The 27,939-nt window shown below is 51.7% G+C and overlaps 1 protein-coding gene across 2 annotated transcripts in view; it reads left to right on the forward strand.

Moving 5' to 3' along the window:
• Nucleotides 1-27,939, forward strand: part of PLXNA4 (plexin A4) — a 435,216-nt gene that overhangs the window by 340,817 nt on the left and 66,460 nt on the right. For both annotated transcript variants that reach the window (XR_001362828.1, XM_014542674.1), the window contains exons 8-14: nt 1,134-1,233; nt 3,532-3,646; nt 13,491-13,691; nt 19,368-19,464; nt 19,780-19,970; nt 22,271-22,422; nt 26,246-26,363. Coding sequence is in view for 1 of the 2 variants with exons in the window: in XM_014542674.1 (XP_014398160.1) it covers nt 1,134-1,233; nt 3,532-3,646; nt 13,491-13,691; nt 19,368-19,464; nt 19,780-19,970; nt 22,271-22,422; nt 26,246-26,363 (974 nt within the window). In the remaining variant the exon portion in view is untranslated. The remainder of the gene's footprint in view (nt 1-1,133; nt 1,234-3,531; nt 3,647-13,490; nt 13,692-19,367; nt 19,465-19,779; nt 19,971-22,270; nt 22,423-26,245; nt 26,364-27,939) is intronic.

Raw genomic sequence — 27,939 nt, forward strand, 5'->3', positions numbered from 1 at the left:
TGAGGGAGCCTTCAGCAAGGGAGGGTCAGAGGAAGGGGTGTGGGTTGGTGGATATGTTACAGGAAGAGAGAGATGAGATGCCATTTACTGCCCTTGGAATTGACTATTGAAACCAGGTGAGCATCGAAGAGTCAAGCTCATGCTCAGTGAGAGCAGCTGCAGAAGGTGGGTGTCAGGGCAGCAATTCGGTCAAGTTCAAGGTTGTACTGGAATGCAAGAGGGCTGTCCTGGAGGGGCAGTGGAGGAAGGGGTGGGGGAGGTCACCTGGCTCCTTTCCCCCTTCCCACACTGCTGGGTCTCTGCACCCCCACCCTGCCCTACCTTCCCAGAGCTGCCTGTTCGTGGCCAGCTGCACTGGGAGGGACGGGGTGGACAGAGGCCCAAGGCTGGTGAGGAACAGACCCTGCTGGGCAGATTGATTCCACCTTGGCCCTCCCATTTGGGCTTGTCACATTTGTTCCAAGCTGATTGATTAATGAGGCTCTCGGGGAAGCACAGGACCAGGCTGGAAGTGGGGGCCTGGGGTCAGGGCTGTGAATTAAACATGGGCTCCAGCTCCTCCCTGGCGCCAGCTGAGGATCCCAGGGCTGCCTGTCTGAGTGGAGCCCTGAGTCCACCTGAGGAGGGGCATTGGGACAGGATTTCTCTTCACAGAGATGCAACTGCGCAGACACACACACACACACACACACGAAAAGCCTTTATGTGGTTTGTGGTAGCATTAGTGAGAGGCGACACATTTCTCCTGGTGGCTAATCAATGTGTATGTAACTCGTGAGTCTGGCATGGACCTCCTGTGTGTGAATGAATGTACATTCAAATACCTGTTAGAGTGTGTCTGTGTGTGTTTGTGTGTGTGCATGAGTGTGTGTGTGTATGTGTGTGTACATTACAGAGAGCAAATGCAGAGTGGGTGCCAGAGGTACAGTGTGGGAGGAGGAATAAACCAGAACCATCATCTGCAGCTGCTCTTGGGGTTGTCCTGGGCCTGGGCCTGCTGAGTCAGAACAGTTAGAGCAGCGAGCACCCCTCAGGTCCAACAGGCTCCCCTTCCCCAGGGTGCATAATTGTCGGTGTGACCCCAACACAGGGCCTTGCCCTCCCCCTGACCTTGTGCTGGCTCTGCCCCACAGGGGACCACCATGTCGTCCAGTTGCAGCTCAAGTCAAAGGAGACAGGCATGACCTTTGCCAGCACCAGCTTTGTCTTCTACAACTGCAGCGTCCACAATTCGTAAGTGCCCCAGCCTCACTCAGCTCCCTGTTCCTGGGGTCAAGGTTCATCCAGAGATAGAAGAACCCACCACCATTCCCAAGGAGCTCCTATCTAGGGACCCTGCAAGGAGGGCCTCCTTCACCCCCAGAAGCTGACAGGCCCCTCCTCTGGTACCCAGGGGTTCATGGAAAGAGAGTAGAATGAGCAGAGTGAGACCCTGCTGGGCGGGGAGCTCCTAACCCCTTGCCCATACATCTTCTCTGGCAAAAATCTGCCTCACCTGACACACTTCCCCCATCTGTTGAGGAGGGGGCACATCTCACCTGAAGCCTGGTGAGAGGAGGGGTCTGATTAGGGAGCGAGGCCCCATGTCTGGGAGGGTGGGTAGTCCAACGAGTCACTTTTTGCTCAGCTCTGCACAGGCCCTCAGGCTGGGTCAGGACTCAGGCTGGGGGCTCTGGCCTGGGGCCCAGCTCTGCCCTGTTTGGTAAAGCCTCCCTTCCCAGGGGCAGGTGGGGGGCAGAGGCTCGAGCTCAGAGTCAGACCAGCTGGAAACGTAGCCACTCTGTGCCCCAGTGTCCTCTGGAATGGGGAGGTAGTAGTTCTTCTGGGGATGTCACTCAAATGTTGAATCGCCAACATGGCAAGGGCACTGTCCCTGGAGAGCAGTTGCTGGTGGGACAGTGCTGGTTGCTGCCCTGCCCCTCGGCCTGCCTGGCCCACAGAACAGCTGCCGTGGCTGGAAGAACTGGGACCAGGAGAGCAGTCAGCACCCTGTCTGGCCCATTCTTTGGGCACTGCTCAAAGTTTTGCTGTTATATTATTACTTCCTTTCCAAGATGATGGAGTTGGAAAAGGTACAAGTCATTATTTTTTCACCATAGAAACCTTTCTCCAACCAAAACTAGGTGTGGAAACCCAATAAACATAATAAATTTAAGTAGGATCTGTTGTGGTTGAGCATGGCGGAGGCCTGAAGCCCTCTGTTTAGGAAGTCCACATGTCTGTTTCCTCACACAGTCCCAAAGAAGCTCTGTGGAACCCCCGGGGTTCCATTGAGCACAGTTTGAAAACCCTGCTTGTTAAATGCTGTTCTATTTTCCTCTCCATATAGGACAAGCTACTTCACATAACCAAAGACATTTGGGGGACAAGTGGGATTTTAGGGTTTAGCCATCTGATTATGGCAGCCTTTGAATCTGAGCTTGGCTCTCTTTGGGGCCCCAAGTAGGAGGCAGCCAGACCTTCCAGCCAAAAACAAGTGTTTCAACACCGGGTTCTTTGTCTGCCTCTTGCCTCAGGACTTCCCATGGCTTCACCGCTTGGTGGCCTAATTCCTCACTCCCCTTTTGCCCCTGTAAGATAGCAGAGCAGTAGATAAATCATGTGAGTGAAAGCGTGTACTATGTGCAAGGCAGTGTGTTGCCCTTTAGACAGGTAATCAAAAATTAGTAAGACCCAGAGACTCGATCCCTGCCCTCCAGCAGTCATGCCTAGTGGACTAGTGGATGGACTGGACAGGGAATAAGCAAAATATAACGCAAGGCCAGGACTGCCCAGAGACATAAACAAAGGGCTTGGTGGGGTAAGGGCCCAGTCTGACCATTGGTCAAAACAGGAGGAGGAGTGGCCACATGGAGGAAGGGAAAATGGTACTCCAGGTGGAAGGATGGCACAGAGAGAGCCTGGCATGGCCGAAGCACCCAGCACAGGTGGGGTCATGGACCTGGACACCAGGGAGGCAAGGCATTTGGGGTTTACCCTTTGGAAGAGGGAATCATGTTGGGGTTTTGAGCAGGAAGGAACTTCTATAAAGTTGCCTTTGTTTCCTGGGGGTGAAGGATAGAGGTGGGGTTTCCATTCCACTGAGGACAGCCTCAGAACTTCCTTCCGTCAAGGGTGGGTCCATGTGGGTGCTAGTCAGCCGAGAGCCTGGAGCCAATTTGAACTAAAATTCAATTTCTTCCTTCTCTCTCAATGTCGTGAGCTCTCTGGACAAGCCCCTCTCCTCCAAACCTATTGTTCCCCAATTCAGCAAAAGTGGGTGCCATCCTATAGAAATGGAAAGTAGTTGTGAAGGCCCTTGGGGACCAGGCTTGTCAACTACATGAGTGAGAGGGAGGAAGCCAGAGATGGTTGGCTGGCTGAGGACTTGAAGAGAAAAGGGATGGGTTTGTGTAAGATTTTCCCTTCCTCAGTGTGTGAGGGTGGGTTCTCTTACTAGTAAAAATGTTTTCCTAGACCCTAGAGTTTAGGACCTCTATTTTGGGTTCACCCAGGTTCTCTGATTTGTGCCTCTTCCTCTTCTGTGCCCAGGTGCCTGTCTTGCGTGGAGAGCCCATTCCGCTGCCACTGGTGTAAATACCGACACGTCTGCACCCACGACCCCAAGACTTGCTCCTTCCAGGAAGGCCGAGTGAAGCTGCCTGAGGTAGGGCCCAGAAGCCAGAGTGGGGAGTGCTGCTTGCTGTGAGCAGGGGACACGCAGGCAGGCCTTCCCTTAAGAAGAGAAAACAAAGGCAAAACCCGCAGGATCACCCTCTTGTCCCGAACCCCTAGTCTTAAGGGACCACGTTATGAAAGCAGTAACAAGCAAAGCTCTGCGCTGGGACCCGGGGGCTGGAGGTCAGTCCTGGAGGTTCAGTTCCGGACAAAGGTGCACTCAGGTCGCTCCAGCCAGGTGAGTTCTAGAACAAGTCCAGAGAGATGAGTATGTGTGTGTCCTGGAAATGATTGTAAGCACACACAAAATTGTGCACAGGTTCCTCAGAGCACTGCACAGAGCAGAACTGAGATTTTAAAAAAAAATTTTTTTAATAAAATGAAAAGAAGAAAATGAAAGGATGGTCTCCTTACCCAGAGCAGTGGTTCTCAAATTGTGTTCCCCAGACCAGCGGCATCAGCATCACCTGCGAAGCTGTTAGAACTACCAAGTCTCCCAGCCGCCTGGGTGAGAACGTCCGGGTGGGGCAGGGGCTCTGTGCTTCCGCCGCACAGGCAGCTTTGGGAATCACGAGCTGGAGTTGGGCTCCCTGGCTAAGATGCTGTGTCTCTTTCCCCTCCTAATCCTTATTCTTATCCTTGAAAACTGTTCATCACTGCAATAGAAATACTCTGTGTCTCTGCTGTTACCTTTCTTAGAATGTAAGTGTGTAAGAAAGGACCTCAAAGATAGCGGTATAAAAACACTTTGCAAAAGTCTGCTATTGTTCGAACGGATGGTGCTTGTGTGACTCCCACCACTGGGCTGGTGGTTCTGAACAGAGAGGTTGCTTTAGGATGCTGTGATTTAGAATACGCATAGATACACAGAAGAAGGGGTTGTGGGAGCCCCCAGACATAAGCCCGCCTCCCCTTCACTCCCCCTTCCCCCCCCTTGTATAATGGGGTTTGTCTGTGGCTGGCAATGGTTGCTCTGGATTCCTAATCCAGAAAAGAGACCCAGACAAAGGTTGTCTTTTTATAGAGGAAAGAGGGTGCATTTTGGCTTTAAGTAGGGTGTGAATCGAATGTTGGTGTCAATTTTCTGCTCTTCTTTCACTAAGACTAAATGGATCTAAAGCTAATAGGACAGATATGGGTTAACAGCCAACGGGCCCACCCTTGGCATGAAGACCCTGATAAAAAGCTGGGTTGTGTCCTTGATCCTGGGCCTTTATCTCGGGGCGTGGGGCCAGGAGCAAAGGGTTGGTTCACCCACCAGGACCAGGTGCTGAGAGCCTAGGAAGCAACCTCTTATTTTGATCAGAAACCTGCACGTTACTGGATGAGAGCGGAGACACGGGTTTCCACCTCTCTCCACTTCCAGAGTGGTGTACCTGGCAGAGGTTTCCCCTGTGGAGAGGCCCAGGAGGAAAATGAAAGCAGAGGCATTTGAGCTATCTGGCAGATTTCAAAGGCCCTAATCATTTAATTACTCTGAAGGAGGTTTTCAAATCTCTGCTTTTTCTTTCTCATTTGCTGCTCTCGTCCCAAGTTTCTTTTAAATATATAAAAGGAACTTGCATCTGCTGCTCAGAAAGAGGAAAGAAGAACTAGGAGAGAATAAAACAGAGCCACCATGTTTCCCAGGGCAATGCAAGGATCCCTACAAAAGAACGAGTCTTCAAGGATTCAGGTTGCCAGGCAGGCACACCGTCCCATATGTACTTGAGACTGGCAAAGGCTGCTGGGGATTCAGAGGACTTCAGAGGACTTGGCGCCAGGACCCCCAGGAGAGGGAGAGGCCTGAGGTACATGGCCATGGAGGGGTGTGGAGTTGGACTGACCTACAAGGTCGACCTTCAGCTCTTCCCGTTTCACACGAGCCGTTTATGGTGAGCCTGGCAGGCCCCTGCAGCGAGAGGCTCCAGCACACTTGGAATGGCCATGCCTCCCTTACACATTATTGAATGACATTGACTTTGGCTCCTCTTTTTATTGGATATTTATTCTCAGAGAAGGAAATTTTAAGGCTGTGCTTCTGGTCCAGGCTTGCAGGCTACCTTCTATCCAGCTCAATACTAAGGCTATTTTGAACAAAACAGAGGAGAAGCCTGCGTTGACCACCTCATGATGGTCATTGGAGCAGTATCTTCCTAGAGAATGCACCAAAGGGAAAGAAGTTAATAAATATCTGTAGACTGTTGACTCGTCTAGCCATTTTGGGTCAGTGGAAGGAGGTTATTATCCTCAAGCTTAAAAGAAAGCTTGGAAATATGGTGAATTTTTTCTTATGTTGTAGTTTCGTTTTCCATATTTTTTTTTTCTGGGAAGAAATCATAGCCAGAATAAGGGTTAACAAAGAAAATCACACATTTGAAAGGTGATTCTGTGGAAGCGCCTGATACAAGTGTCCCTTCTCCGCAACCGGGGGGGAGAGCTTGCTCACAGCATGGCACTCTGAGCCCTTGCTGGGCAACACCATTCATCCTTCATTACCCAGCTCCCGAGCATTTCCCACATGCAAGGCATTGTGGGAGGCTTAGAGGTATATAAGAGATCTGCAAATCTGTATTTAGACAAAGAGCCACTGGTCACAGGATCTATAATAGTAGATGGGAATTAGCTGGAAAGCATCTAAGAGAAATCCATGCCCACAAAGTGGTCTTATTGGGTGAGCATTCCAGTGCAGGCTTAGGTCTCCCAGTGCTACCAACAGGGACTCAGTCAGCCTCAGGCCTGCAGCCCCCGGGCCCTCCAGGTGCAGACTACCCTCCTGGATGAAAGTGAGACCCAAGTCCAGTGGTTCCTGTGGAAGTGCCTGGGTGTTCATTTCCTTTTAAGTTTGGAGTGTGGGGATCCAGACAGGGTCCTTTTGTTGGCCATCGGGGATGCTGCCAGGTGCCTTTTCATCTACCCAGCCCCATCCTGAACTCCCAGAAGGCTTTCGTCTGTGCATCTTCCAGTTCCAACACAGGCTTTGTTGACTGTCACTGGGGATGTTGAATTACCTTTATTATTTTCTGAACAAAGAGTGCATTCAGGTGAAGTTATGGGTCTGGAACAGACAATTGGTCAATCATTGTTGTTATTATATTAATGGCATGTATTCTAGCATAATTACAATGATTAGAAGTAGAATGACCAGTAACATATGTCCTTTGTAGTAACTGTATTCCAGTGAAAAGAAATGATTGTGTTTCAACTAATGATGGCATTGTGATAACCACCCTGGGTCTTTAGATCAGCCGCCAGATCCTGGGCACCAGAGAGGAGGGAGAGGAAGGCGAGGGAGAACTGAGGTGGATGAAAGGGTCTTCCTGCTCTCAGTCCTGTTCCCCAGTATCTGCTGAAACTCCTTGCTGCCCATGGAATGGCCTTTCACCGGGCAGCCATGACCAGACCCTGCCCTCCCCTATACCTAATGCAGTGGTTCTCAACCTTCTGGCCCTTTAAATACAGTTCCTCATGTTGTGACCCAACCATAAAATTATTTTCATTGCTACTTCATAACTGTAATGTTGCTGCTGTTATGAATCATAATGTAAATATCTGATATGCAGGATGGTCTTAGGTGACCCCTGTGAAAGGGTCGTTCTACCACCAAAGGGGTCGCGACCCACAGGTTGAGAACCGCTGACCTAATGGGAGGAGTCACTGGTCCCCAAATGGCTTTGACATTCCCAGGCCCCTCCACCTGCTGACCTGAACACCCCATCAGGCCCACACACGTAATAGCAGTGATCCGTAGGAAGCAAAGGTGAGCATCCACAGAAAAGCAAATTCATTGATTAAAATGTGTCCTCAATGGACTCGCTTACTGTTATTTCTCACCTAAACTGAAAAGCAGAGTGAGCTGCAGCTGGACGGTCTTTGCCAGAAAGGCAGAGCACATCTGGCCCATGGGGCCCGGGCTCAGAGGAGCTTCTCGTAGCTCCTCTCTTCTTGAAGTTCAAGCAGAGTTTACTCCAGAGAACAGCTGTACGATCAGAAGAGGCTAAATGAATTCTATTTGATTTCCAAAGCTGTGCTTGAAAGGCTCTCCCAGCCTTCCTGACCACCCCACTGCCCCTGAGAGGACATCCGTTATCCAGAATGGATATCATGAAATCTGCTGAACCCAGGGGCCAGTCCCCTCCAGGATTGAAGAGCTGGCAAGGCGACGATGCCAACCCCTGGGCTACTGCTCGCTCCTGGTGCTGAGATGAGCCCCATTCGCTCAGGGCGGCCAAAGGCACTCACCTCCCCGCAGGACTCAGGGGAGTCCTTGCAGAGGAGCCATTCCTGGGACCCAACCCAAAGGCACAAAACCACTTTGCCATGCCCTTCACCCTCTTTTGAGAAAAACACAGCCAAACCCAGCTAAAGAACTTGCTTCCGATCCATGCGCAGCCCCCACTCCAGGTATTCCATTACTGGGTTGCCATTTCTCCAGACAATTGCACTTTCCATCAATCTCGCCTGCCCCTCCCCCATTAAGGTTATGGGTATTTCCTTTCTGTATTATTACTTTGCTTTCTCCATAAACCGGCCCATCGTAGATCATGCTAATGGCATTATGAACTTGGGGAATAGCAAGAAAATATATGGTGCGTTACATTTTTGTATTGGGCATCACGGGTCTGAGAAGGTGAGTGTAAATTTTGAAATTTTGGGGGTTGGTTGGGGCTAGAGCTGGCTTGTCTTTGGAATTGATGGGGGTTGAGGTGCCATGGAAGGGAAAGGTGACCTACAAATCGCTTATTCCTTAGCTGCCCCTAGACACTGCCCCAGCCCAGCTCACCCTACCCCCAACAGCACCACAGTTCCCCAATCCTGCTGTAACAAAAACTAGGGGAATTAGAGCCCCCTATCTTATAACCACTCTGAAGGCTGTAAATCCATAGCCTGCCATCCCCTCCACAGGCAGCACCAGCCCTGCAGGCAGCCTTTTCCCTCCCAGCTCAGCAGCAGTCTTTATGTCCTTGTTCAATTATTTAAATATGCAATGAGACCTCGTGTAAAGCGGCCATTGACATGCTGGACATGGTAGACTGGGAAGCATCCTTTTTGCTTTTATACTTTGGCTTGGTGTTCCTTCTCAGTTAGCAGTGGAGACCGCAATATGCACGGGGCTGGACAGGTGACCTGGAGCCCACCAGAGCAGCCTCCTGCAAGCCAAGACATTGAAAGTTTCCTTGTGCCTCAAGCCACTGCCACTCCCCACCCCCAGTCCATTCTTACAACTGCAGAATGTAGCCACAGGCAAAACAGCCTCTGAGGGAATCTGGTTCTCACGTTATGCATCTGTCTCCAAATCATCTTGCTAAATGCAGGTATTTCCCACCCTCTGAGAGGGAGCTGGCCTTTTCAAAGGATAGTTCAGAGAAACATCTTTCTTGAAAAGAGAAGGGACGTACGTTTGAGGAATTCCAGGTGGGGACTGGATTATCATCTGGGATGAAAGTCAGATGAGCAGGTGTAAGTGCTTTTGTTCACTGTCATTGTGGGAACGGAGTAGGTAACTGATGTCCTGAGTTTCTTTATCATGAACACGGGGGGGCGGGGGGAGATCATATGTGTTTCGCTATGAAACAAGAGGGCACATGGGAACATATGTGTCAGGGGATGGAGGTGGCAGAATGCACAATGGACTGAATCCTTATACCCCTTGTAGCATGTTAACCATGTTCACTGGAATCATAACATCATACTCTGTCTACCAGAGCCATACCTGCCTGTATCATGGTACCAGTTCAATATACCAATTACTATAATATTAAAATACTTCCCTCCTTGTAGGTAAATAGCCACTTCCAGGAGGCCCTCCTGCCCCACAAGTCCCCAGCCCCTCCAGCATGCATTCAGTTGGCCAGTATTTTGAAAACCACACTTTGAGCTTGTGCAGCAGGCACCATTATCCCCATTTTAGAGATGGGAAAACTGATTGTCCCAGATCATCTATTGGGTTATTAATAGAACTGGGACCATAAAAATCATGCAGTCCAAACCTGCCCCACGGGGTTTAAGGGACTTGCCCGAGTCCACATGGTTGCCTGGTGGAGGTATGCCTCAGAGCATGTAAAACATGCAGCTTCAGGGTGTCACCTCCTGTTAGGAGAGCAGTGGACAGAACTGGGACCTCCCTACCTGTCCCCCTTGTGTTTGGGGCCCTTGGAGCTGTTGAAATGGTCACACTCCACTTCAGATCTGAAGCCAAGAAGGGCGGAATACGCTGGATAGCAGGAGCATGGGGTGTGTGTGGGAAACACACGGGCTGGAACAGGGGAGATGGATCCTTTGGAAATGCGGTGGGAAAAGAAAGTTGGTGAGGGCCAAGGTGCAGCCTGAACTGAGGGGCAAAGATGAAGCAGGACTGCTCGCTCGCTCTGTGCAGCCACTTATATGTGGCAGTTCACGGACTCCCCCAAATGCCCTTTGGAAGAGGAGTGGTTAATCCACATGGTCGTTAGGTCAAGCAAGGATTGACTGACAATAGCAGGAGGGAGACAGATTTGTCCTCAAAGGTACATGATTCCCCAACTCAGCTCTTTCTAGTTAAGGAAGCTCCAAGGTGAGGACAAGGGGTGGCCGACCTGAGCTCCCGGACAGTGGGCTTCAGACAGGAGACGTGGGGAAACATGGAGGTTTCTCTGAAATTCCCAGGAGAAATAAGCGATTTGTAGGTCACCTTTCCCTTCCATGTCACCTCAACCCCCATCAATTCCAAAGACAAGCCAGCTCTAGCCCCAACCAAACCCCATTAGACCGAGGGGTGGTCTGTCCTGGGATCTTAGCATGAGGCAGGGCAGGATCGGGGAGCTGGAGTGGGAGGAAGGGGCAGCTGTCCCTTCATGCCTGTTGCCTAGGAAAAACTTGCCATGTTACATTTCAATTAGGAGGGATTCCAGGGTCAATCAGCAGTGCCACCAGAGGAAAATGGGCCCTGCCCAGCCCTGGGCCTCTCCAATTATTATTAATGAACTTACTCTCAGAGCTGCCAACCTTTTTATATGCAAACTAAGGCTTTATGGGGCCACTGACAATCAGGACTCATTAGAGAACTCATAACAAGCCTCAGTGAGAGTCTCACAGGGGGAGAGAGCTGGTGCTTCATCCTGTCTCCTGGACTAGAATCAGTGCGCCCCCAGGCAAGGTTCCAGGCCACCTCCGAGCTCCCCAGTCCTGCTGGTCTCAGGGAGATCCTTGCTGGCCCACCACCCCATCCTGAGGTGCTCCCGCCCATTGGTAGGAACTGACCTCTTTCATTAAGGGGAGGAAAGATGGGTGGATTGGCATCTGAGTTTGTTAGCTGCCAGCACATCTGCTGACACTGAGCCATTATTTTTCCTCTCCTTGCCTCGGTTTCTCCTTTGCAAAGTAGAGGGATCCATTAGGTTGGTTCTGAAGACTGTCAGGGTCTAGACACCCTCAATGCACCGTTCACGAGCAGCAACATTTAGCTGTGGGACATGGAGGTGCGAGTCCAGCACTCCTGCTCTGACTCCAGGTGCAGCCAAAGACTCCCCCATGCAGATGTGGATGGAACAGGAGGAAGGTCAGGCTCACACATGCTCTAGGGGAGGAGGGCTGCCCAGGAGTAGAGTGAAGAGGGGAGTCAGGACTGGCCTGGACCCTCAGCTCAAGAGATTGTCCCTCCTGATTCTCCAACAAGCCCAGTTTCAGTCCTGAGCATCATCCTTTTCACAAACTTGCTCTTGTCTTCCGGGCCCTGCGCTCTCATCTGGCTGGGGGACGGGTGGGGATGGCAGTTGAGACAGGGGCACAGGATGGAGCTACTAAGACTCTCTCTGCATGTGGGCCTCAAAGTCTCTGGGACCCATTCACTCCAGAGCCTCAGGGCCTGGTGCTGGTTCAGCCCGCCCCCCTCCCCCCACTGCTTCTCTTTAATTGTGGTAAAATGTACATGACAAATTTACCATCTCAGCCAATTTTAAGGGTGCAGTTTAGTGCCATTAGGTGCATTCACATTGTTATTCACCATCCATCTCCAGAACTTTTTCATCTTCCCCAACTGAACTCTGTACCTATTAAACAAGAACTCTCCATTTCCCCATCCCCCAGAAGCTACCATTCTACTTTCTGTGTCTGTGAATTTAAGAACTCTAGGGACCTCACATGGGTGGAATTGTGTAATATTTGTCCTACTGTGACTGACTTGTTTCACTTAGCATAATGTTTTCAAGATTCAGCCATGTTGTAGCGTGTGTTAAAATTCCCTTCCTTTTTAAGGTGAAATAATATTCCATGATATTATACATCACATTTTGTTCACCCACTCATCCATTGATGGGCAGGTGGGCTGCTCCCCGCTTTTGGCTATTGTGAATAATGCTGCTCTGAGCATGGGGTTGCCAGTTAGAGTCCCCGCTCTCAGCTCTTTTGAGTGCACACGCAGGAATGATTGCTGGATCTGCCCCTCTCCTAGCTGCTCTTCAGGATAAAGGTGAGGGCAGCCTGGAGGCGGGGAGGGGAATCAGTTTAATGTCCCTGGGCCTCAGTCCCCTGAAGCCAGGCTGCAGGGTGATCAGGAAGGACGGCTGAGACCACTCCGATCATGGCATCAGGACTGGCTAGAGCTGAATGGGTCCTTGGGTTCCCTCCAGTTGACAGATAGGGAAATCGAGTCTCAGAGTGGGGATGGGCTCTGCTTAGGGTTCCATAGCTCATTGGACACTCAGCAGGCCCTGAGGTCTTCTCACCTCGACTTTCAATGACAGAGGGGCTCACATATGCTTTCAGACCCAGGAAGGACAGCTGCCAAGTTGCCTGATGGCCTCCCGCCTGCCCTCCCCCACAGCCTCCTCTGGCTCTCTGTGCTGGGGAAGGTGCCGGGGTGGGGGCCAGCAGCCTCTGCTGAGATGTGTGTGCCACACTTTTGATGGCCAACTTGCCCCCAAAGTGCCACAGCAATAGGAATCAGGGAATGGTGGGCTTGCCTGACACAGGGAGCCCAGGCCTTGCTGGTGTTTACAGAAACCCTCACTCTTGCCCATGCCACGCAGCCAGGAATACTGACTTCTTCCCCCCAGCTCTGAGAACCCAGAAACAAGCCAGCCTCCACCTCTCAGCTGGGCAGAGCATCACATTTGCTTTATGGACCCCCTTCTCTCCCAGCCCTCCCTGGGCAGAGCTGACTGCCCCAGGGACACGGGGCCAGCAATCCACTGCCTCCATCCCCAAAGGTCCTCGGGGCCAGCTTGGCTCCAGGCTGAGCATGCCCATTGCTAGCATCTGGTCAGCGTGTATCTGCTCTGAGAGGTGTTTCCCTGGGCTCAGGGCACCCCAGAGTTATGTCTGAAGGTTCTGGATTTAAAGGGTCTTGGGGCCCATTCCAGAACATCCCAAATGCCAGGCTCAGCCCATGAATGGAAGGCTCTGCCGGATCCTCCTGCTCTGGCCCAGGCTCCCATTCCAGAGCCGCAGCCAGGGCGTTGCCTCACTCTGATCTGCCCACGTGGTCCCTCTTGGTAGCCTGAGACTGAACAAGGGTTCGGCAGCCCAACGGGCGAAGGGACACCCAGCCAGCAGCATTGTGTCTGCTGGATAGGAGGGGTGCCCGAGGAGGCCTCTGGGGGTGTCAGAGTCTGGAGGGCATTTAAACGGAACCTGGAGGGCAGGGACAGCCTCGGGGAGAAGTGGCCTCGAGATGGTGGCTCCGGGACCGGGATCTCTCAGTCCCCTTTTCTCCTGCAGAGGCCGGGGGTGGGCACTGTGCCCAGGACCACTCTGGGTGTGTTTGTGGGAGGGAGGAACGGGGCGAACATGCGGGTTAGGTCTGAAGAGGCTCCAGATAGGCGCCTTTGGCACCTTTGGCTTCCTGTTCCCGCCTGAGCCGTGCTCTCTGTCCCCAGGACTGCCCCCAACTGCTGCGAGTGGACAAGATCCTGGTGCCCGTGGAGGTGATCAAGCCCATCACGCTGAAGGCCAAGAACCTGCCGCAGCCGCAGTCCGGGCAGCGCGGGTACGAGTGCGTCCTCAACATCCAGGGCAGCGAGCAGAGGGTGCCCGCCCTGCGCTTCAACAGCTCCAGCGTGCAGTGCCAGAACACCTCTGTGAGTGCCAGCCCTGCCCGCGGCTCCACCCTCCTCCCCCATCCTTGTCTCGTCCAGAGCCAGATCAGCTCAGCTCTGCGGGGCTTCCCCAGACACCCCCAAACTGCTCAGCTTCTCCCCACCCTGCCCACCACCCAGCAAAGGCTGGGCTCCAGGTCACCAGTGCCTGCCAGAGCTGTGGTCCTGTGTGGCCAGGAGAGTGCTCTGCCCAAGACGGGGGCTGAGGGCAGGCGATTTGGACCAGCCATGGGGCTGCTGAACACTGTTCATGGGCAGCGACTGGCATGTCCACTCTCCGTGGAGGAGCTCTGGGGACCCTGGGCCCCGCCTTCCTGTCAGGGCTGAGCCGAGTGCCTCCTGTGAGCCACAAAGGCCCCACTGCCTTCACACCGGCACTGAGGCTGTGTCCCAGCACAGGAGGCTTCTGAGACAGACACGCACCCACAGGGGCTGCTGGAGGGTGTGTTGCTCCCGTCCCCTGAGGAAATCCACACCAGGTCCATGCTCTGCCGCCTCCTGATTCCTCGGCACCACACACTGAACCCTCTCCAAGCATCACTCCTGCCATCACCTCCTCCCCGGCGGGGCCTTCCCAGTCAGGGCTCTGCTTGCTCTCACTCGCTTTCTGGGCAACTTCTATGCACCCAGAAGCTCAGAGACAAGGATTACCCTTGGAGACTTGTGACATTTTCACTGTACAAAAGAGCAACTGGAGGCCCAGAAGCAGGGGCAGGTCTAGGTTTGTGGGGCTGAGAGTTATACAATTGGGGGACCCTCTTTAAGAATTAAACCTAATAACTGCAAGAGTAAATGCACAGGCAGCCCTTAGAAGGGGCTGCAGCTCTGTTTGTCTTGGAGTACCCCCCCCACCCCCGGCCCCAGCCTAGAGGGTAAGTGACATGGATATCATACAGCTACAGCTGGTGAGTGGCCGGCCGGGCTTGGATTCAGGATCTCCTCTTGTGTCACATGGCCTGCATTCATCCTCCTCATCACTTCCGTGGAGAGTGTGATTGGAAATGTGATGCGAAGCAAAGCATTTTGGGGCGCACTCCACTCTCCCTACAGGAAGCCATTTAGGGTCAGTGGCCGTCAGAGAAGCCCGCATGCTTGCCCAAGGTGACTCAGCATTACAGGACTGAACTGACCACTGATTTCCCAACCTCGGAAACCCCAGACCACAGCTCCCCTGGCGGCCGGCCTGGCTTTCAGATTTCTGCAGTGCCCCAGATTAAACCTGCAAGCAAAGGGGATATTAGACACCTCCTGTTTCCTCCTAAATCCTGAGGCCAAGGAGACTAGCCCCAAGGGTTTGGCTCAAGTGGTTCTCCCCCAAATAAGCAAGTCCCTGGGGGAAGAGAGCCTGAGCCCCACGTCTGACTAAGCAGAAGGCAGCTGGGGATTTCGGACCACGAAGAAAACCGCCTCGTGCCTCGGGGAAGCTGCCCCAGAGATCCAGGCCTCAGAGGTGTCAGGCGAGAGGGCAGAATCTGTGGCCTCTGATGAGTCTTCAGTTCCCCAGATGTCACAAGGCTGGGCCCCCGTGCTTCTGCTAACTCGGTTAAATAGGCCAGCATAACCCAGATGACAGCCTGAGTTGGTCCCAGAAGCCCCTGGGTCAAAACCCCGTCCATCCTGGGGGACTAGCGCGTTTCCCAGCGGCTCTGCCAGAATTGGAAGCCGATTATGCTCAGATTAACCTCAGCATTTCCCCAGCCAAGGCCTGACTCCATGAATGAGCCCTCTGGGGGTCCCAGGGAACTCCCTGAATGTGGGGGTGAAACCAGAGCCTCCTGGGAACAAGGGCCCTAAGGGAAGCCCAGCGGCCCTGACAGATAGGGCTGGGTCTCCTTAGGGCAGTGACCCAGGCCCCGTGGGCAGTACCAATGCGATAAGGAATGGCAGTGCTGGGCTCCTAGCACACCCCCTGATCAAAGTTCGCGTGAAAATTAGCAACTGAACACTTTATACCCCGGCCTTGGTGTTACCCCGTGAGCAGAGGCTGGTCTGCATCAGAGAGGGTTGTGAGAAAGTCACGTTTCATTGCCTAAGTGAGCTCTCTGGATGGGGGAGGATGGGAGAGGCTGGAACAGAGAACCCCCTGTTCTGTGGTGACAGAGAGGTGGGTGACAGAGAGGTCTCAGAGAGCAGAAAAGGAAAAGAGACACAGGAAAGCTTGGCATGGGCGTGATGCTGGGCTGGGTGGGCAGGCAGGTTGCTTCCAGCCCACTATTTGGGGACAGGCCCTGGGCCAATCACTGCAGCCCTCAGGGGGCCCCAGGGAGGACAGGGCCGCTCACAGACAGAGTTGGAGGGAGGACACGGGGCATTCTGGAGTAAGTGGGCCACAGCAGCAGCGGGCTGGCTGCAGTGCTGGCCGAGGTCCCAGGCCCCAGCCCAGCTTCCACAAACCCACAGTGGCTTCCCATGTTCTCTTGGTGCCCCAACTTACCACATGCTAAACAGGGGTGGTGAGGCCGATGGGGAGGTGTTGTGCCCTTGCTGCCTCCTGGAACACAGCTGGTAGTTGGTCTGCTGGGCCCTCTGGGGTCCTGGACACAGATGCATGGGCTTCTTACGTTGTTCAGATTTTTTGTTGGCTTTTTAGCAAAATATCTCAGAACTCAGGACCAGAGAATGGTTGGAGGAAAGCATGTCCAAATTGCACAGAGGTTTTCTTTTTGCTTCAGGAGGTAGAGAAATGGAAGTTCACACTTTCCCAAGGTCACGATCAAGGTCGTCTACTGGCGGAGCCAGACTTGATTGCGACACTTAACCTCTTGGCCCTTGGGAGCCTGAAATATTCTTCTCTCGGCTCTGAGCTTTGTGCAGATGAACTGTCCACTGATTGCAGAGAGCTATATAAATGCTAAGTGCACAGGGGTGGGGAGCCAGAGAAGATGGGAGCCAGTGGTCTGGGCTTCCCCAGCTGTCTGCCCGCCTCCCTCTCCCTGTGGGGTGCAGGTCCTGGGGGAGAGAGGGTGTCCAGGAAGGAGAGTGGCTTCCCTAGAGACCCAGGGAGTGGTGGAGGGTTCGTGATTTCTATAATATTTCATAATCAAGATCCCAGGAACTGGGGAGAGAAAGAGAAAGTAACACCCAGCATATTTGATCCTTACAGTCTTTTTTATTTTCAGTTTTCTTTGGGGGAAAAAATGTGGGTGTACACACAAGTACATCTGAACATACAAGCATTCTCATATGCATACACCTCCATATGTACCAAGTGTCTGGTGTGTAAACACTCAATAAACAGCTGCTATTATTATTCCACATAAACATAAACACAGGGAACACAAATGTATTTTGCACAGCATCCCTAACATTGTGTAAATACTATACTCAGTAATACTTGAGTGCTCATTCCACTTGACAGCCCTGTGCTCCGGGCCCTGGAGGGCTGTCTCAAACCCTCGCAGTGTTTCTGTGAGGTAGGCACTGTTTGCAGTCCCACTGTGCCCCACTGTACAAATGGGGACACTGGGACGTAGGTCATTTGCCCACAGCTGGTCACTGCAGAGCCACATCATGGCAATGCTTGTGTGTGTGCACACGTGTATGAACAGGCAGATAGTACAGTTCTGTGCGCTGACCTCTTCTCCCACATGGACACATTTGTAAACACAGACACACACGTGGCTGATGCAGAATTTCCTGCCTTGTTCTGTGAGGGACTTCAGGTCCTTCCTGAGAGGGGCCTGAATGTTCTGTCCATCTTTGTTCAACATGCCCCTGGCCATGAGCTGTTACTCCCTCTTTGAGTCCTGGGCAGAGCCTGGCAGAGCCAGATCCCTCTAGCCCGCAGCCTGGGCCACCCTCACCACACTCCCCCATAGGGCCACGGAAGAAGGAGATGGGAAGGATGGGACGTGGAGCTTGACTAGGGGTGGAAATGGGAGGGGAGGTCCAGAAGGGAGTTTCCTCCTCTGTCCCCCTCCACATCTCTCCACCAGCAGGAACACTAGAGTTGCTTATCCAAAGTGCTCCCCATCTCCTTAGCCTCCCTCAGCAGGTCTGGGTGAGGCCTGGGACCTGCCTTCCGTGGCCCCTGGATGATTCTGATGAAGGTGGGCCAGGAGAACCTCCAGCCGAGTAGAAGAGATTTTGTGGGAAAACTCAGGATCCAGCCTGACCCAGACGCAAAAGACAAACCTCTGGGGAGTTGATGACTGAGCTGTGTGGCAAAGAGCTTATGAGTCAGCAGTTGAATTCTGAGCTGATCAAAAAAAAACCCACTGTTGTTTCTGCAGGGCCAGGGAGCTTGGCTTTGTTCTCCGGCTTGAGCCCAGACCCTGGTCCCAGCCCAGGTGTCCTCGGTCACAGGGAGGTGCTGTGACGGGGTGGATGGTGTGAACCACCATCTCTGTGAGGAAACACTGACCATAGCTCCTGGCTGGGCATATTCACCAGGGAGTTAGTGAGAAATTTCGGAGCATCGGGTAGACCCTGGAGGAGGCTGTATGTTGCTGCATGAGGACAGCTCGGCACATTCACATTGGAGCACATTCTGGAATTCAGGAATTTGGGGTGATTTCTCAGGTTAGGAGCCTAACTTCTTTAGAAGCCTCTACAAATTGCCTACAGAAGCAGAGGCGCAGGTGACAGGCTCCCCAGCTGGTGTGTCCACAGGTTCTGTGGCCCCCTCGCTGGTGAAGGTGCTGTGCTAGCTCCATGAGGGAGCGGTGGCTGCCTGTCATAACCATCCACACCCCCACAGCCCAGAGTACCAACCTTTAAGTTAAAAGAGCCTGTCGCCCTAGCTGGTTTGGCTCAGTGGATAGAGCGTCAGCCTACAGACTGAAGGTCCCAGGTTCCATTCCAGTCATGGGCACATGCCCAGGTTGCAAGCTCGATCCCCAGTAGGGGGCATGCAGGAGGCATCCAATCAATGATTCTCATCATTGATGTGTGTCTCTCTCTCCCTCTCCCTTCCTTTCTGAAATCAATAAAATATAAATATATATATTTTAAAAAAGAGCCTGTCAAACAAGTCCCCTGGACCAGACCTTCCAACAAATCACCAGACCTCAGCTCTTCCTGCAGAGAAAGTTGCTCAGCTCCCTGCCCCCATCCCGCCCCGGTGGAGGCAGTCTGTGTGGTGATGAGAAAACACCAGGGAGAGTTGGAAATACTGCTGGGCAGGCTCTGAGTTCCGCAGCCTCCCCTCTGGGGATTGAGAAGTGTCTGCTCTCAGAAGGCAGGAGGGGGCTGGCACGCCCGGACACTGCCCCTCCACCCTCCATCCCTGGCAGCACCTCTCCCTGCACTCCTCCCACCTCTTAGCACCACAGTCCCAAAGGCTGGGACTCTGTTCAACTTCCTGGGGGAAGGCCAGAGAATGGGCAGGCCTCCGCGGAAGGTGGATGAGTAGCTCGCTCAAAGCTGCTCCGTGGACCTGCGTTCCAAATGGGTATTTCACCCAGCCTGGCCCTCCCCTTCCCTGGCTTCCTGAGTCCTGTGCCCTCTCCCCTGATATGTGCTTCCCCACTCTGCCCACCCACAGATGTGCAGGCCTGTATGCATGTGCTACACACACACACACACACACACACACACACACACACAATCAGGACAAGTTTCTAGCCCCGTGTGCTCCTCAGGGCCCCAGGCTGAACATCCAGCCCCTCTAGAAACCTGTGACTCAGCTCTCTTCTTTCCTCCCCAACCTGCTTGCAGTATTCCTACGAAGGGATGGAGATCAACAACCTGCCCGTGGAGCTGACGGTCGTGTGGAACGGGCACTTCAACATCGACAACCCAGCTCAGAACAGAGGTGTGCAAGGTGGCCCGGGTGGCGGGTGAAGGGGAGAGCTACTCTGCACTCGTAGGCAGGTGTCATTCGTCCCCCATCCTCTGGCCTGAGCCTGCCCTCCACAGCCTCTCCACCATCCCCAGTGCTCTGTGACTTGTTGGGCACGGGCCCAGTGTGGGCAGGTGGCCCCTGGGAGAGGAGGAGTGAGCGGGGCTGGCTGGAGGGAGACTGGCCTTCCCAGTCCAGAACCATCACCAAAGGGAGGGACTGCACTCCTTGCCACACTCCCCGCCCCTCCCAGCCCGACCCCAGCCCACTCTGGCCCTTTGCCTGCAGTTCACCTCTATAAGTGCGGAGCCATGCGTGAGAGCTGCGGCCTGTGCCTCAAGGCGGACCCTGACTTCGAGTGCGGCTGGTGCCAGGTCCAGGGCCAGTGCACCCTGCGGCAGCACTGCCCCATCCACGAGAGCCAGTGGCTGGAGCTGGCGGGCCCCAACAGCAAGTGCACGAACCCCCGAATCACGGAGGTAAGCCGTTGTCCAGGGGTCCTGCCTGGGGCTGGGCCTGAGGCCATGCCTGGCCAAGGGCAGGCGAGAGCAGAGAGGGGCTCCACTGTCCAGTTGGAGTCTCCATGGAAGCTGTGTCAGAAAGGACTCGAAGTCCTCGCCACCTTCCCTTTGTCTCTAAGAGTCTCTCTTGGTGACAAAGCCATGACACTCCATCAGCAGCAGGCTCCCCAAGCAGTGGACCATGACAGAGGCTGTGTGGGTGGGGTCAAGGGTTTGAGTCCTGGCTCTGTAGGCTCATTGCTGGGTAGCTCAAGGCTAATTCATCACTGTCTCTGTGCCTCAGCTTGCTCACCTGTGCAATGGGTCTGGTTGACCATCTATCTCATAGTGGAGTTATAAGGAGAGGATGGTATGAGTGAATCCCAGCCTACAGGGATCTTCCCATCTTCCTCCTCCTGTTCATCATCATCATTAAAATCATCGCTGTCCATGGCTAAGCCCAGGGAGTCACTGCCCCTGGGGTTCATTTAGGTCGCCCTGTGTCTTCACCTCCCCGCTCCACATTCCAGCCACCCCTCTGTGCCCCCACCCAGAGCCCTTAACAAGAAACCACTTTGGCAGGTGTGACTAACAGGGTGTCTGGAAAAAATGGGGGGACTGGCTTTCTTCTTGGCCTGAGACCAAGAAAATTGCAGGGAGGAGATGGCAAATTAACCAAGTGTCCCTGAGACGAAGGCTATTCACCGTCTCCATCCTGGCATCGGCCCTCCCAGAACCCAGGGAACCAAGGGCCGGGCCGGAGATCAAACTCCTTTCTCAGGATGACAAGCCGGGGCTGGAAGGTCATGCAGCTGCTGCCAGGTGCCAGCTGCACTTTGAGGCCTGGCTGAGCAGGCATTTGGGAAGCACAGGGACTCCCCCTTCCTGCCTTCCCTGTATCTGCCCACCTCCCTCACACGGAGATGGGTCTCCGTCTCCAAAGAGCCTTTGTGTCCAATGCAAGGAGAACACGCACGTGCAAACCCTCACACTCATGTGCACGCTCATTCACAGACACGCACGCCTGCATGTGTAAGAAGCAGGAAGTATCTTGACTTTTGTAGGTGAACAACTCCCCCTGGCAAAGCTGCCACCCGGGGGCTCCCCAGCCTAGTTACCCTTTCCCTTTCCCACCTTTCACTGTCCCCCCAGATGGAGCCCCCACTTGGGGCCCTCAAAGGGGGAGAGAGCAGGACCTACTAAGAAGTGGCCTATCTGAGCTCTTTCTTTCCATTGTGATCCCCTTGACATTGGCCAGGATCCAGGCGCTGATGTTCCGAGGCCCCAGGAATGGGAAATGTGCCTTCCTCTGTCTATCAAATGCCAGGAAAGGCTGGCACGGATGTCTCTGCCAGCAAGGTTTCTACTGCGGGAGGCCACAGCTAGACCGTGTGAACTGGATGGAGCCCCTCCCTCAAAGCAGGCCCTTGGTTGCTGGAACTTAACATTCCAGTCATGGGTTTTAACACCAAAGGTGACATCTTTGGAGGGAAAGCTGGACATTTCGGCCAGTGTATGAGGAGAAAGTCTAATTAAATATCCCTTAGAAACCAAGCCAGACAGTGAAGGTAAAGGGGTTGTGACAGGTGCTCTGGTAACTCTGTGAAGATGCTTGGGAGTTGGAGTTTGCAGTACAATTACAACTCAAGAAACAAAGATGCTGCTACTGCAAAGTCCACAGGAGAAGGGAGATGCTGTCCCTGCTCTCAGAGGCTCTGGCTCTGAAGAGGAAGCAGGTGGGGGATGGAAAGATGGGAATCAGACACAAATGTTACCATGAAACGAACACAAAGAAGGTGCCTTAAAATTTCATTTGGGGGGAGGGGCGGGGACAAGAGAAGGATAAGAAGAGAGAGACTATCTGGTTATGGAAAGTGACCTTAGAGAAGGGTCTTAGTTCCCATAGTGTGGAAGGTGTGGGTTCACAGGAGGGTTACTCATGTAGCTTGAGAGTGCAACCAACACAAGCAAATGCCCAAATGCTTTAATCCCCATTTTCAATGAGTTACCCAGTAACGTTGCGGATCACGTTCTGCTCCCCCTTCTATGAGGTAGGAAAATGAATGAGGGTCTTTGATCACTGCTCCTGAAACCACACCCAAACCTGGACTGCTCTGCCAGAGCTCCTGCCACTGGCAGTGCCAGATCCGAATGCCCTGGGGCACTTGGACACAGCTCAGGAATTGGGCAGAGGTGGGAAGAGCCGTTCCTTGGCCCATCAGCAAGGGGTGATGGCTTCCTCTTGGTGCCTGCCAAATCACCATGCTTCCTCCCTCCAGATAATCCCAGTGACGGGCCCCCGGGAAGGGGGCACCAAGGTCACCATCCGAGGAGAGAACCTGGGCCTGGAATTCCGGGACATCGCCTCCTACGTCAAGGTGGCCGGCGTGGAGTGCAGCCCCTTGGTGGATGGCTACATCCCTGCCGAACAGTAAGTGGACGTGACCTGAGACACAGACAGGTACTGGAGGGGAGGGAAGATAAGCCAAAAAGAAGGGGTCTTAAAGCTTATAGAGGTAAAAGGAGAATGCCCTTAACATTCTAGGGTGCTGGGGTGGGACTCCCACACCTGGACCAGCCAGCTGCCATATTGGGGGAAGTGTAGAAAGGGGGAAAGGCTGGGAGAGAAGTGATGGTTACCTCCTTGGGCTGTGGGGGTGAGTAGGAGTGAGATAGAGCAAAGTTAAAATCTGCAAGAGAAGTGTGAGTTCAATTGCTTACCCCAACTCCCTCTGCTGTCCCTAACTCCCCATGCATGTCCATACCGGGAATCTTGTGCTACCCAGTATGGAGACGGAAATGAAACTCCACACTCCCTGGCAGGCCTGTGGGTACTTTGGGTAGTTAGTTTCTCTTTTCAAAATCGGCTGGTCCACTGAGAGGGTCATTCAACAACCTACCTGGCCTCTAACCTACCTGGTGGAGGAGGTTTGCAAGTCACATATTGCCTTGTAAATAAGTAAACACAATTTTCCAGCCCAGCAAACCCAACCATGAAATCTTACCAGCACAATAGAATCCATTTATGCCATCTTTGCTGCCCCTCCAGAGTGAAACCTTGCCACCAGTCCCATGGGCATAAGTTGCTGACTCTTTGCGAGGCCTCCCTGAGCTAGGTCAGTGCCCTCTGTGGTTCTGCTTACTGGATCCTGCCCGGATTCATTGGTTCTGGAACCATCAGTACCACCACCCTCAGTTCCTCCTGAGTTCCATCTGGTCTTCCTAAGGTGCTCAGAGTAGGTCAGATCATTGAAGGTTTCATACTTGGTAGCACTCACCTCCCTGGTCCATCATCGTTTATTTATCTGAAGATCATTTTGTGGGTCTTTCAACTTTCTGAGTTCTTGCTAGGACAAAATTGGCCGCTACCATATAGTGAGATTTGAGGAACTCTGAAATGCCCTACTTGGGACCTGACATTAAAAATATTATAAAAGCCCTGGTTGGTTTTCTCAGTGGTTAGAATGTCAGCCCTCAGACCAAATCAATGTGTCTCTCTCATGTGGGTGTTTCTCTCTCTCTCTCTCTCTCTCTCTCTCTTCCTCCCTCCCTTCTTTCCACTCTCTCTAAAAATCAATGGAAAAAAAAATCCTTGGGTGAGGATTTAAAAAAATTTTTTTAATATATTAAAACCACACTATTGAAGTATTATGGTACTAGTTAGATCAGTAGAATCAGATAAACACCCAGAAAAATAATCCTGATGTATAAATATGTAGTATGTAATAAAAGTGACATTTCAAATCTGCAAGGAAAGGAAAGATCATTCAGTAAGTGGTGCTGGTTAACTCCCTGAAAAAAAAAATCAGATCTTTACTTCACTTTATAATCTAAAATAAATTCCAGACAGATTAAAAAGTTAAGTGTAAAAATGAAACTGTGAAAGGATTACAAGAAAACACAGGTGAGAATTTATCTAATTTCAAGAAAAGAAAGCTGTTCTAAGTATAACTGCAAAAGAAAAATTATAAAGGGAAAGATAAGAAGATTTGAGTAATAAAACTTAAAGCTTGTGCCTCAAAAACCATTGTAAGCAGAATAAAAATGTGAATGATAGACTGGGTATATGTTTATACCCTATTACAGGTAAGAGATGGTTTTATAAATAAAAATAAAAGAGGTTTTACAAATAAAAAGGCAAATACCACAAAAGTGAGCAAAGAGCATCCAAAAGTCATATAAAAATGTTTAACATTGGTAGTAATCAATGAAATGCAAATTAAAACAACAAGGAACAGTGTTTGAAAGCTAATGCCCAGAGCAGATGAGAGGCATGACAAATAGCATATTCCTACATTCTTTTCAGGAGGGTAGATTGGGATGAACTTTCTGGAAAGCAGTTTGGAAATGTGAGTCAGAAGTCTTTAGCCTGGCCATATTACTTCTGGACCTTTCCATTCATAACCAGAATGCACAAATATTTATTTGCATGAATGCTTATTTTGGCCTTATTTATAATAGTAAAAATTTAGAGGCAGTTTGTGTGTTTGACAATAGGAAATTAATCAACTCAATAAACTCTTTTATATGCATAGGACAGTCAACTACAGGGCCATTAAGTCTGATACTGTGGGAGAATCGTGACCAGGAGTGCACTCGAGGTCTATTAAGGGAGAACACAGGTTACCAAGCAGAATGCAGAGTTTCTAATTAATTTTATGAAAGAAAATAACATTGGAAACATGTACACAGACATGTGGACAGTGAATATTCCTGGGTGAGGCAGTTGGGGGGTGGGTGTATGTATGGCAAGTGCTTTTATGTACTTTCTATTTTTGACACTGAACATGTATTGATTATGTTACCTTCACAGAAGGGTGTATATTTTTGCTGGACTCTCACCCAGAAGTTCTTTCTAAAAGAAGCACAGAACCCAGGAGCTATAAAGTGAAAGAACAAGCAATGATCCACGTAGCCACGTTTAAACTTTAGGCTTTTGGGTGGCAAAAGACATCATAAACAAAATTGAAGCAGAGGTGACCAATGGGGAGAAGAGAATGTAAAACTTATTACAGACAAAAGTTAATGCTCCCAGCTCAGCAGCTCCTACAGAAGGGCAATCCATTCGCAAAATGAAGAGAGGGCTTCAGACAAGTCAAAGGAAAGGCTATGCAAGATTAAAGCACACACGCATGTATGAAAACACACATGCATGTATGAAAACACGGGCACCCTCACTAGTAAGCAGGGAAATGGATGATGGTACAGTCACAGTGTGAAACACTGTGAAGCTGTCCAGGGCAGAGTTGTGTGAACAGTGACATAAACGAAGTCCATGCTGTATTGTTGAGTCAAAAGACAGGTTAGAACAGTGGATAATTAGGTCTCACTTTTATTTTTTAAATCATGTATATGTTTCATAATATATATATATATACACACATATATATGTATATATATGTATATATATTTGTATATAGCTGTGTGTGTATATATAACATTTTGGTTTATGTGTGTGCATATATCAAACATAAATATACATACATATGTGTGTATGTGTGTGTGTATATATGTACAAATATATATAGTTGGGCAAGTTGACTAACTTTGCTGTGCCTCAGTGTGCACAGGTCTAGTAAAAGGCCTGGGAGACTATATATACCAAACTTGTAGAGAGGTTAGGAATGAAAAAAGGGATACTACTTTTTTGTTGCCACACTTCTGTACTATCTCATTCTCAAAATTCTCAAAAGGTATGAACAAATTTTGCAATTAAAACAATAAAAATTTATAAAAAGGGGAAAATGTATGACTCCCCCCAACCGCAACATGCATGTCTGTTGGCCTGCCAGGCCCCCGGCTGGGGCTGGGAGCAGAAAGCCCTTGGTGAGGCAGGCCATGAGTTCCTACAAGGACCTGAAAACCTTAGATCTACTCCATGGCTCCTGTTTGGCTTGCTGTGGGTCCTTGGCTAAGTCACTGTACCTCTCTGGTCCTGCCAGCTCTATCCGCTAAGCCGCTTGGCTAAAATTCACAGTAATTCATAATTGAGTGGACAATTCATGAATTAGGAACTAAGTGTTGGGTCAGAACCCTCCCCTAGGTTCCCCACTTTACAGAGGGCCTCCAGGGGACCCCTGAAGATCATGTTTCCTCATTCCCTGAGGACCCAGCTGGAGCCCCTGCAGGAAGGAACCTGGGGTGTCTTTCACCTCCTCCCCTGCCCATCCCCGAGATCCTACTGCAGAGAATGGGGCCAGGGGTCACGGCTGGGAGTCCTGTGACTCAGGGGGTCTGTCCTCTCCTCCCTGCAGGATCGTGTGTGAGATGGGGGAGGCCAAGCCCAGCCAGCACGCCGGCTTCGTGGAAATCTGTGTGGCCGTGTGTCGGCCCGAGTTCATGGCCCGGTCCTCTCAGCTCTACTACTTCATGGTGAGTCCTGGCCACCTGCGTCTGGCCAAGCACAGGCCACAGACCTCATTACCATGATCACTGGCCCGTCTAGACCTCTGTGGGCAAACCCAGGCAGCACCAGGGAAGATGCTCTGGCCCTACCCCAGAATCCCCTGCTGAGGGGCATGGAAGGTGAGAGTGTGGTCCTGCATCAGGACTCCTGGGATGTGAGCACTGTCCCTGCCACTTACTGGGTGAACCTGGGCAGGTTGCTTAACCTTTCTGTGCCTCGATGTCTTCATTTCTAAAACAGAATAACAATAGCATCTACCCCAAGGTACAGTTGTGAAAATGGCATAAAGTAGATGTACCACTTCCAGTATCAATTCCTTTATGATTTCTGCATTTGCTGCCGGGGCTCCTGTGCCCTGCCCTGTACACTGGCACCCGGCACTTCCATCCCACCATCCTCACCCATCCTAGCTTCCCCGCTCACCAGCATCCCTGTCCCGTGACTTCCTGAATCCACCTCGTCATCCCACATCTCACCTACACCCCGCTCTGCCTTCCTCTGCCCACACCATTACCTTTCCCACTCCCACATCCCTTACCCCTCCTCTCCCTCCTGTAGCCTTCACCCAGCCCTCCCCTCCCTCTAGCCTGGACCCTCCCTGGCCCTGCACGGCTGCCTGGCCAGTGCCTGGCCGTCCTGGGTGAGGGGTTCTGTGAGGACAGGGATGCTGGAGACCTGAGCACAGCTCCTGCCACACATGCCCCATCACTTTCCAACCTGTTTGACCACCCAGTTAACCGCTCAGGTTAATGACAGCTGTGAGGGTATAATTTCCACATGATGCGGAGCTGCTTTGGGAAGCTGGAAACCTGAGGGATGGATTTTATGTCTGAGCATTAAATGGCCTAAAATTTGTCATGGGGGCCCAGTGTTCTTCCTTCCTTCCTCCCTCCCTCCCTCCCTCCCTCCCCCCCCTCCCTCCCTCCTTCCTTCCTTCCCTTTCTCCTCCTCTTTCTCTTTCTTTCCTTCTTTCTTTTCTTTTCCTTCCTTCCCTTCCTTCCTCCTTCCTTCCTTCCTTCCTTCCTTCCTTCCTCCCTGTCCTTCTTTCTCCTTCATCTACCTTCTTCTTTCTCCATTCACCCTGTACAATACCTCTCACAAGGTATTTATTTGAGAGATGCTTGCTTAGTTGATTGAATTTTTTTTATAATGATAATAATTTGGTGGCCCTGGTCTGTGATGAACCAACTCTCACACAGCCCCTCCCGGGGAGTCCCACAGTCTGTGGACGAGCTGAGACGGAGGACTTGTGTGTACATATGAATGGGAGGGGGCCGCCTCGGAGGACTGGGCCCTGCTCTGTGCTCCCCCCGCTCTGCTCTAAAAACCAGCTGCCCTGTGAACAGCCGCTGTCACTAAACACACATGGAAGCTCAGGGAGAAGTACATGCATGTGATGATCCAGTGGGGGTGCAGTTTCACCCGTTTGTTTCAGGTTTGAACCCCGCCTTCTGAAAGTATTTGAGGGAATTTCAAGTTAAAACCAACACACTTTGAGACAAGTGATAAATATACATATGTTCATATAGAAAGTATACACAT

Source organism: Myotis brandtii, unplaced genomic scaffold (assembly GCF_000412655.1).
Source record: "Myotis brandtii unplaced genomic scaffold, ASM41265v1 scaffold1084, whole genome shotgun sequence".
NCBI lineage: Eukaryota > Metazoa > Chordata > Mammalia > Chiroptera > Vespertilionidae > Myotis > Myotis brandtii.